Source organism: Nicotiana attenuata, chromosome 6 (assembly GCF_001879085.1).
Source record: "Nicotiana attenuata strain UT chromosome 6, NIATTr2, whole genome shotgun sequence".
Lineage (NCBI taxonomy): Eukaryota > Viridiplantae > Streptophyta > Magnoliopsida > Solanales > Solanaceae > Nicotiana > Nicotiana attenuata.
The window spans coordinates 27,184,616-27,195,517 of NC_031994.1; the positions used below are offsets into that span (position 1 = coordinate 27,184,616).

At 37.6% G+C, this 10,902-nt stretch overlaps 2 protein-coding genes across 2 annotated transcripts; both read left to right on the forward strand.

Annotated features, from left to right (window-relative positions):
• On the forward strand, window positions 8,905-9,796 carry LOC109227718 (phosphoglycerate kinase, cytosolic-like). Its single transcript, XM_019392915.1, has 3 exons — window positions 8,905-8,961; window positions 9,042-9,280; window positions 9,397-9,796. The coding sequence occupies exons 1-3, from the start codon at window positions 8,905-8,907 to the stop codon at window positions 9,794-9,796; spliced, it is 696 nt and encodes a 231-aa protein (XP_019248460.1).
• On the forward strand, window positions 9,119-10,324 carry LOC109228216 (phosphoglycerate kinase, cytosolic-like). Its single transcript, XM_019393378.1, has one exon. The coding sequence runs from the start codon at window positions 9,901-9,903 to the stop codon at window positions 10,237-10,239; it is 339 nt and encodes a 112-aa protein (XP_019248923.1). The 5' UTR covers window positions 9,119-9,900; the 3' UTR covers window positions 10,240-10,324.

Below are 10,902 nucleotides of genomic sequence, written 5' to 3' on the forward strand. Positions count from 1 at the left end.
ACTGGAGCACACACCTCACAAGCTGAAACTCATAAAGCACAGCACGAATATGACTGAATACACAAGGAAACACATGAAAGAACTATCAAACAAGCCCGACAGGCACAACTCCCTATCAGTGCCACACTATGAACCAATTACACAAGGAAGAATCAAAACATATGAACAATTCGCAAGGATCTCATCCTGATACAACTCCACTACAGCACGCAGCCTGGCTCAAACACATTGAAACGCATGACACTATAAAGGTCTCGCCCTTAAGTCTAAATCACAAGTAGAATACACATCATACCAACCGAAACCTTCCACTAATTCAAGTATGCCAAAAAAAATCACAAGACGTACTGATCTCCCACACTAGTAGAACATCTAAACCACAAATCGTAACCAACCATCCGAAAATCACATCAAAATCACTGTAATGAGTAACAAAAATTCACTTCTAATCTCATAGCTCTCAATAATGAATTAAAACAACACGATAGACACGGGCTACCACCATAGAATCTCCCGACAAGGGCAAACACCTAAGCAGAGTAAGAGATCACGAAACTCACCCACATGTGAAGAAACATAGGAGGACTCACCCCGATAAGAAGAACCGAAACAAAATACGAATGATACTCCTTTATAACAATTCGAACCCATACCTGTACGACATCATCTAGTGTAGTGGCCTCAGCCTTACTGTAGAAGACACGTCAACGGACATGGCTTCCCCCTCTTAGGAGCCCTCTACTCGCCTAACCTGCACCCCATGCTGGCGGTGCAGGGATATCAGCAACTGATACAAAACTCATAGCATGATTACCCCACTGTGACACATCTGTTCGGAGTCTAAGACAATCTCACACCATGTGGCTGGTATATCCACACTCAAAGCAACTTTTCTGTTGACATGGCTGTGGAGGCTGTCCGGCACGGGAACTCTGAGATCCATGGATATCTCAAGCACCACGCGAAGAATGAAGTGCAAACTGAACTGACTGACCCATAAAACCTCTACCATGGCGTACCCTGCCTCCAAAATAGGGACTAATAAGTCCTCCCGGTCTACGAGGCCTCATAGCCTCCCTGTCCTATCTCTCCTGACCTCGTATGCCCTCTAATCGGCGCGCGATCTCTATAACCTACTAAAATGGAACATCCAACTCCAACTCCTGAGCCATGCTGAATCGAATATCATGACTGAATCCCCCCATGAACATGCAGACTCACTCCCTAACTGTTGAAATCAAAGTAGGTGCATGCCTGGAAAAATCACTGAATATAACGACATACTCCGACACTGACATAATGCCATGGCGTGGCTGTTCAACTCCACGCGCCATACAACCCGAAGGGTCTGGGGAATGAACTCTCTCGTCTCCACAATGCCCATGGTGGGGAGAACATGGTAGCACTCACCTAGGAACCCATGTGCATCCTCTGAAGCCAAACCACTGAAAGTATGAGGGTATTATTCCTTGAACCTCGCAAGTCTAGGCCGCTCTTCCCCATGTGTTATTTCCCTAACCTCGGGCTGAACTGTGACAACCAACTGTGTCAGCATGACACCTGGAACCTGACCAACATGGACTCGCTGTTCTGGGGTACGGGCGGCAAGAGTCTGATCTCCTCCACCGATCTGTGAAGTAGTTGGTGCAATCGAAATCAACATCGCCTGAGACAATGTATCAAACATGCTCAGGAACTATGCTAAAGTCTCCTAAAATCCTGGGGTCACAAAAGGTGCCTCCGGTACCTACCTCCCAACCGAAGCTACTGGCGGCTCTTCAACTATTGCTCTAACAGGTGCTCTAGCTGTAGCACGTGCTCCTCCTCGACCTCTGCCTCTACCCCTACCCCGGTCCTTAGCAACACCGACTCTAGGGGCAACGTTGTCACTATATGCAACTCGTGTCCTTGCCATTTGTGAGAGAATGGAATGACAAGAGTTCAAACTCCGAGATCAATAAACTCGCACGATAGGAATGAAGGAAGCAAAACTGTCATAATAGTTCTGTAGCCTCTCGAAGATATGTTTAGACGTCTCCGTATCGATCCGCAACACTCTAGTAAACTCGCTTATGACTCGTAGCTTTGATACAAACTTGTCACGACCCAACTTCCCTCCGTAGGATGTCGTGACGGCACCTAGTCTCTAAGACTAAGAAAGCCTAGAACTTACTGAATTATTAGGGGAATTTAACCATTAACTACTAAAGATGAAATATAACACTTTGTACACAACTTACAGTTCCCAAAACCAGTAGTACAAGTCATAAACTCTACTGAGTTTTCTAGAAAATTTCATAAATACAACTATTCATAATACAATTAAAAAGTACTATGAAAATCAGAAAGTGACTCCGAGGCCTGCGAACACGATGATAGATTTACCTTGAGTCTCTACAGCTTGACCAGCCAGCTAATAATCAACAACAATCGTGGAACCTGGATCAACACAAAAATATGCAGAATCGTAGTATGAGTACACCACATCGATACCCAATAAGTATCAAGAGTAACCTCGGTAAAGTAGTGACGAGGGACGGTCAAGAGACCTACTGGACTAAACAACCTGAACAAATGTGAAGTTGAACTAATAGAGAACAATATCAACATAAAGCTAAGCAGGATGAGAAATATAAAATAATACTTGCGATGATACACTAGTAATAACAATATCTAACAGGAAACAGTCAGGTAATAATGCTATAGAGTAAACTGAACACAGTCTAAGTCAGTGAAACCAAATAAGAGAAAACTAGCAACAACTCAATAAGAACAACCTCTTCCACACCAGATTTGTTCAAGCATTTCCACGAGGTACCGAACCTCATAATCACAACTCCCGAGTCCCAATTCTTGAACCCTAATCACTTGGCACCTTGTGCCCACATTTAAATCCATAACCGCACGAACGACTCACGTTCCAAGAGAACAACTCTCACAGAAGGCAAGTAGACAAGAGTACATGTAATGGTCAATAATGTCAGGATTCATCTCTTTAAACCGATATGGGTGGTTCATCTACATGTATGCTTGTGCAGGTATTCTACCACAATTCAAGTCCACAATTAAGAGTGGAGATAAGGCATGACACATAAGAAACGATCACCACGAAATATATAGTATAAACAAGACAGCAATGAAGTGGACATAACGACAAGCACAACAAGATTAGCTTCATTGAACTGAGCAAATAGGGCAACAGGGAGGAAAAAAATTAGTTGTATGCTAAGGAAAAATAACAATCAAAGACAAGTGCACATAAAAGGGGAAATGACAATAGAGCCCTCCAGAGGTACCGCCTCGTAGTCTCAAATTGTAAAATGAATCACAACGTACGACAGAAATCTCGTGCAAACAATAATAATCGCACGGCAGAAACCTCATGCAATAATAACGACCGCACGACAGAAACCTCGTGCCACAATAACATCCGCATGGCAGAAACCTTGTGCCACAATACCATCCTCACGGCAAAAACCTCATGCCACAATAGCAATCCGCACGGCAGAAACCTCATGCCACAATAACATCCGCACGGCAGAAACCTTGTGCAATAATAACATCCGCACGGCAGAAATCTCGTGCAACAATGACATCCGCACGGCAGAAACCTCGTGCCACAATAACAACTGTAGGGCACAAAACCTCGTGCCATAATAACAACTGCACGGTAGAAACCTCGTGCCACAATAACAACCCGCACGGCAGAAACCTCGTGCCACAATAACATCCGCACGGCAAAAAACCTCGTGCCACAATAATATCCCGCACGGGAAAAACCTTGTGCCACAACACTGAATACCACAGCAACAACGACAATAACACAAGAATACAACAAGTAAATCAACTCGGGAACTCAAAGAACAAAAAGACGGAAGAACGAACTCACAAGGAATGACACAACAGGAGATAATGGTACAACATAGAAATAGCTCAACAAAGAAGAGATACTGTGTAGCAATGATCCCACATAAGTACAATTCAATGATAAGAGGGATAACATGAATCATGATTCCAATTAAGAGTAAGTCAACAGTGGCAATGGATAACAAATCTTCACTTAGGGTGGAGCAATTACGGGAGAGATTCAACAAATTCAATTAAGGATAAGCAGATTATGAAAAAGATAATAATAACTTCAATCAAGGATAAACAATTACGGAAATGATAGCATAGCAATAAATAAGACAACAACTTCAATTAAGGCACATAAGAGCTTAATCGACAATAAGGGTAAAACATGGAGCAATTAATTTCAAATAAAACACATAAGGGTGAATTTAGTAAATGGGAATTTGACATAGAAAAGCAACTTCATAATCTAATGAACATAAGAACCTAAGAGCCCTAGACGGTCAAATTTCCACAAATAAGCCCAAGCACGTAGTCGTCACCTCGCGTACACGGGCTTCACATGACACAATTAGCACCAAAGACTCAAATCCTAAGGGGTAGTTCCCCCACACAAAGTTAGGCAAGATACTTACCTCAAAGAAGCTAGACCGTTACTCTAACATGAACTTCTCGAGTGAAAAAACTTCCTGACGGCTCAAATCTAGCCAAAATAACTTCGGACCATAATAAAACTCATATAAAAAAATTTCGGATACTAAAGCTTCAATATTTAAGTCAACCCAAAAGTTGAACCCCGGGCCCACACCTCGGAACCCGATAAAATTCACAAAACCCAAACATTCGTTCCGATACGAGTCCAACCATACAAAAAATTCTCAATTTCTGACATCAATTCGCCTTTCAAATCATCATTTTTTATTTTTAAAGATTTCTTCAAAAATTACCATTTTCCTCCACTAAAAACACTAATTATAAGATAAAAATAAAGAAGAATCATGGAATATAATAAATTCTGGGTGAAGAATACTTACCCCAATGATTTGCTTACAAAACCCACAAAAAGTCGCTCAAATTCGAGGTCTACAACTCCAAAAATGATAAAAATGGCTAATCCTCGAAATAGAGTATTTTTATATTCTGCCCAGTTATAACACATCGCGATCGCGGAAAAAGAAATGCGATTGCGTATAAGAAATTACACTGCCCCAAAAATGCACTACGCGATAGCGTGAATAGGAATGCGATCGCATAGAAGCCAGTACACTACCTCACCAGAAGAACTATGTGAACACGGACGGAGGGGGGGATGCGAACACGGAGAAGAATAAGGCACACTTCCGCAATCGCGGACTGGTCTATGCGAACGCGAAGAGAGAAAGAACCAAGCCACCAAACAACCTTCATGATCGCGGTTGCACTTACGCGATCGCATAGAAGGATATCAGATACCAGAACTTCAGGCTTAGCCCATCCGAAACACGCTTAGGTCCCCGGGACCCCGTTCGAACGTACCAACATATTCCATAACCTAACATGGACTCGCTTGACATCTGAAATACATCAAATAACGTCGAAACTATGAATCGCACCACGAATCGAACTTATGAACTTTTAAATCTTCCAACTTCCAAAACTCATGCCGAAACATACCAAATCAATCCGGAATGACGTCAAATTTTGCATGCAAGTCCCAAATGACATAACAAATCTAATCCAACTCTCGGAATTGCATTCCGACCCCGATATCACCAAAGTCAACTCTCGGTCAAACCTCTCAATCTTCCAAAACTTCAACTTTCCTATTTTTGCTGAAACACTTCGAATTATCCTACAGACCTCCAAATCCAAATCTGGACGCACGCTTAAGTTCGAAATCACCATACAAAGCTATTGGAATCATCAAAATGTCATTTCGGAGTCGTCTACACAAAAATCAAACTCCGGTCAACTCTTACCGCTAAAGCTTCTAAAACAGGATTTCTTCTTCCAAATTGGCTTGAATCATCTAAAAACTGAAGTCAGTCATACACGCAAGTCATAATACTCAATACGAAGCTGCTCGAGGTCTTAAGCCGCTGAACGGGACGCTAATTCTCAAAACGACCTATCCGGTCGTTACAAATAGTCTCTCTATCCTCACAAGGTAGGGGTAATGTCTGCGTATACTCGACCTTTCTCAAACTCCACTTATAGGATTATACTGAATTCGTTATATTTGTAAAAGATATATATGGCGCAGCTAGACAACAGACTACATGTGACCTTACACAAAAAGTGAGATTGATAATGTCAAGCTAGATTACATGCTATAACATGTAAAAATAATCTAATATTGTACAAATAATTTTACACTATCGGTATACATAAATTAAACTTTATTCGAAATATTTAAAGCAATCCATATCACTGTATCACCAAGTAACCAACTACCTCATCTAAGCCAAAAATTCGTGGACAAGCTGACATTAAAAGGGAAGGGCCGACCATGGACTTTAAGGCCATCCTATTTAATATCAACTCTTCTATAGTTGACTCCAGTTTTTTCTATGTTTCTAGTTGTGAATTGTGATATACAGAGTTTTCAAAAAGCATTTACTGAAAAGTTGACCATTTGATTATGATGCATCATGTATGTACAAAGTTGTGATAATGTCAACAATAGGGTCAGATATAGGGCCAGCTTGTCGACTTGGCTTTTAATTTTGGGTTTCTAGTCATATATCAAGGTTGCGCATCGCGCGTGTACCTATCTCGTGAGTGATTATTTAAGAAGTTTCTCATAAATATTATATTAACAATTATGTAAGATTACAAACTAAAAATATATGCTCTTGAATTGATGCTTGTTAATCATCTATAGCTAACACAATAAAGGAATAAACTTTGTCTCATATAGTTCCTCAATCATTACGCTGTATATTCAATTACATTTAGGTTTAGGTCTATAATTTCATCATCTAAATTTTACGACTTATCATGCATCCTTTTTAGTTTCAGCAAGAACATATAGCCTTTAAAGATTTAAAAAAAATTTAAAAAAAATTATAAAAGAGGTATTTTGAAGATTATTCTATTTTTTCAGTCATTTTCAAGTTCTCTAATTAACACAAACATGATCTGTTAACTAATTAAAGATATCTTTTTCTTTCTCGGGAGAAAAATATAAATTATTCTATTTCCTTAATCAATAGAAAATACTATATAAATTGCTCCGATAAATTAAAAAGGAATAAATTACTATTGCAAGAGAAGAATCCAGTAACTACATTTTGAACCATAAATTTTAGTTGATTTTAAAATATTAAATATTATAAAATAATAAAATGATAACTTCATGTGTGAAATCAACTAAAATTTTAATTATTAAATATTTTCTTATTTTGAACCATGTAGGAAGTCTTAGTATTAAAAACCTTAAAATCGATAAATATTTCACCTTATATAAAGACTTCCTTAAAAATACCTTTCAAAACCTAACATTATGTAACATATATGAAACATTAAAAATTTTGTCTTAAATTTAGGAATTATAAATCAATTAAGATTTTGTGTCCGTATTATTCCATCTTGGATATACTTTATCCTTTCCTTAGTGCATTGAACTCCTTTTCATGTAATATTTGTTATTATGTATATTTAAAGCCATTTGTTTGACGGCGAGGATTTATTTTAAAGAATTTTGCCTAAATATCAAATATTAAATCCCAACTATGCGTAACATAAAATTTTGAATATTGAGAATTTGCCTTAAATTTAGGAGTTATAAATTAGGAATTTAAATATCAAATAACAAATTTTTAATATTAGAATTAACTAAATGACTATATCTAAACATTAATAAAATTAATTAAATGACTTTACCGCCAAAAGATTAGATGACTTAAGAAATAGTTAAATGACTATCCAATTGATTATTATGGAGTTTGCATCTTAATTATTTTGGCTCTTAATATCATGTATAAGTGACTTTATCCTATCTTATGACTCCTACCGCCAATTCTATCCTTTTAGAAATAAATTTATATATTCTGAGAGATGTGTTAACATAAAAATAACTTTTTATAATGATTTTTTTTTAAAAAAAACATTGGATTTCTTTTGTCAATTAGTTAATTATTTATTTCTCAATATTAAAGAATATTCATTCTCGTAATTCAAATTCTTAATATATATTTGTCCATTTCGAGTTATAAATGTTTAACTGCAATTACAATTTTATTTAATAAGAATTCTATTTTCAAAGAATAAACTCAATTTTGAATCTTTATGTCTGCGGGACTATTAGTGTTATTAATTTTGCCAACCACCTTTTTTCTCTCTTTCTCTTTAATATTGTTGAATACTTTTTTTGTTATTTGTTCTAAGTATTGAATGTAATTTTTAATCATTTTACAAAAAAATGGTGAAGAAAAAAATATGTTATTTTAGTAGGTAAAAATGTATTATAGTTCGAATATATAGAGTGCCCTTTAAAAATAAATAAATAAAAAAAGAAAAAAAGAAAGAGAGAGATAACCTTCTTCAACTCTAATTCACACTTCTCAATTATGTCTTCATGGACATTCAGATCGAAATGTCCCAATATGAATATGAACGGTTGATGAAAGTTAAATATTAGGAAAATTTATGTAAGATATTATAGTTGTGTAAAATAGTCTAAATAAGTAAATAATTTATATTACAATCCTAATTATTAGAACTTCCTACGTAATTTAAATAAGGAAAAAAAATAGGAATACAATTTTAATTGATATCATAGTCCTAAATATTAGGAAAGTAACTTAAATTACTATTTTATCTAATCTGAAATTAATCTTGAAAAGGTAAAAAAAGCGAACGACGTTTCGCTATGTATCTTCGTGCTTTTAATATAGTATAGATAGATATAGATATAGATAGATGAGAGAATAATTATGATAAAGGTTTACAAAACGACGCCGTCTTGTCGGGAAACCCTAAGCCCACCACCTCTTTTGGAGCACAAAATATGATATCCTCTTCTGCACGTTAAAAACCTTTTCATCCTTTCAGTTGCTTCGCTGATCTAACATGGATTTATTATTTGGTCGACGTTGGGATATCTCCAGGCGACATATGTGGGAGGAAGTGAGTATTTAAATATTCATTTACTTAGCTATCTGTTTTCTATATGATCGTTGAACAGGTCTGATCCACTTGTATTTCAGAAACTTGGTCGTTATGGGCCACTGGTGAAGAAGAGTGTGTCTTCTCTGAAAAAAGAAGATCTGATGGGTAAGAAAGTATTAGTGAAAGTTGATCTGGACGTTGCGTTGAATGACGACTTGAGCATTCGTGATGAGACCAGAATCCGAGACGCTCTTCCTACTATTAAGTATATTATTAGTTGTGGCGCTCGTGTTATTCTCCTCTCCCATCGTGGTTATCCAATTGACAAAGGAGAATGGTACAGTTTGAAGCCTCTTGTGCAAAGACTGTCACAGCTATTAGAAGTTGAGGTCAGCATGGCGGATGATTGCATTGGTCGACAAGTTGTGGATATGATTTGTAAAATGCCGTCAGGAGGGGTTCTGCTGCTGGAAAATGTAAAGATTCAACAGAGGAGAGATGGCGTGTGAGAAAGATCAGTTTGCAGATCGAGCAGCTGGCGTCTCTTGCAAATTATTATGTCAATGATTGCTTTTGGACTTCAAACGAACCACACGCTTCCAGCAACGGGGTTACTCGATACATCCCAGGAGTTGCTGGACTCCTTATGAAAAAGGAACTTAAGTATCTATTTGAAGATCTAGCGAGCGTAAACAAGCCATTTCATGCCATTGTTGGTGGTTCAAGGCTTTCAACTAGGATTGGCGTGATAGACAACCTTTTTGACAAGGGGGATTGGAGGTCTCATCTTTACTTTCTTAGCGGCCGCTGGCTACTCTGTTGGATACTCACTTGTGGAGGAGAACATGCTTAGTCGAGCAAACCTAACACATGAAAGAGGTGTACGTCTAGTGTTTCCCACTGATTTAGTGATAGCACAATGGTTTGCTCCTGGTGCTACAACTATGATTGTTAAATATGGGAATAATATCGATAAAAATTATAATTGGACCAGACACTGTCAGTCTGTTTAGCAGAGTGCTAGATGAAGCAAAAACTATCATTTGGAATGGACCAATGGGAGGGTTCGAGATAGCCGAATTTGCTCATGGAACAGAGGGGATTGCAAAAAAGTTGGCAAATGTAGAAGAAGCAATAACAATCATAGTGGGAAGCAGTACTGTTGCCGCTGTTAAAAAATTAGGGCTAGCGGTGAAGATGACCCACGTTTCAACGGGAGGGTTTGCCTCAATGGAGCTTTTGGAGGGGATACCGCCTTATGGAATGCTTGAACTTCAGGATGATTCTTGGACTTGAGGATGAGGATGATTACACTGCTTGGAGTAAGGTGCTCCCAGATAGGTCAGATACTGTTGTCATTACAGTGTGAAGATGGGTGATGATAAAGCTTTTGTAATGGAATTATGACATCACCAAGGATGTGTAATGGAATAGATATCATCCCTCTGCCCTTAATAAGTGTTAAGTTCCAGTCTTGAGAATAGAAAAAATGTGATAGGGATTAATGCTTCCCATTTAATATGCCTTAACTAATAATGTAAATCGGAATTAGTTGAAAGTCTTGGTTACCCAAGTGTAGGTGTGTACGTTGGTTCACATGCAAAAACGTTCCCTTTTTTATTTAGATTAAAAAAAATAGCAATACTGCAATAGACATAGAAGCAAATTAAATACATTTCAAACAAATCATTTAACAAATATAATGTATATTATATTATTCAGTAGTTCTGTCCAGTAGAAGTAAGTAATCTACCACTGGGGATGATGGATGATAGATCTTTACACCATAGAACACCTACGGAAAAAGGAACCAATTACTCAATTCATTAAGTATTACTATACTATTTCTCTTCCTGACAGTGAATTCATGAAGGGTTTGAAGAAGCAACCACATGCCTAGTTAATTGTAGGCAGACGGACAACCATATCTCACACATTTTTTTGATAAAACTCAGTACT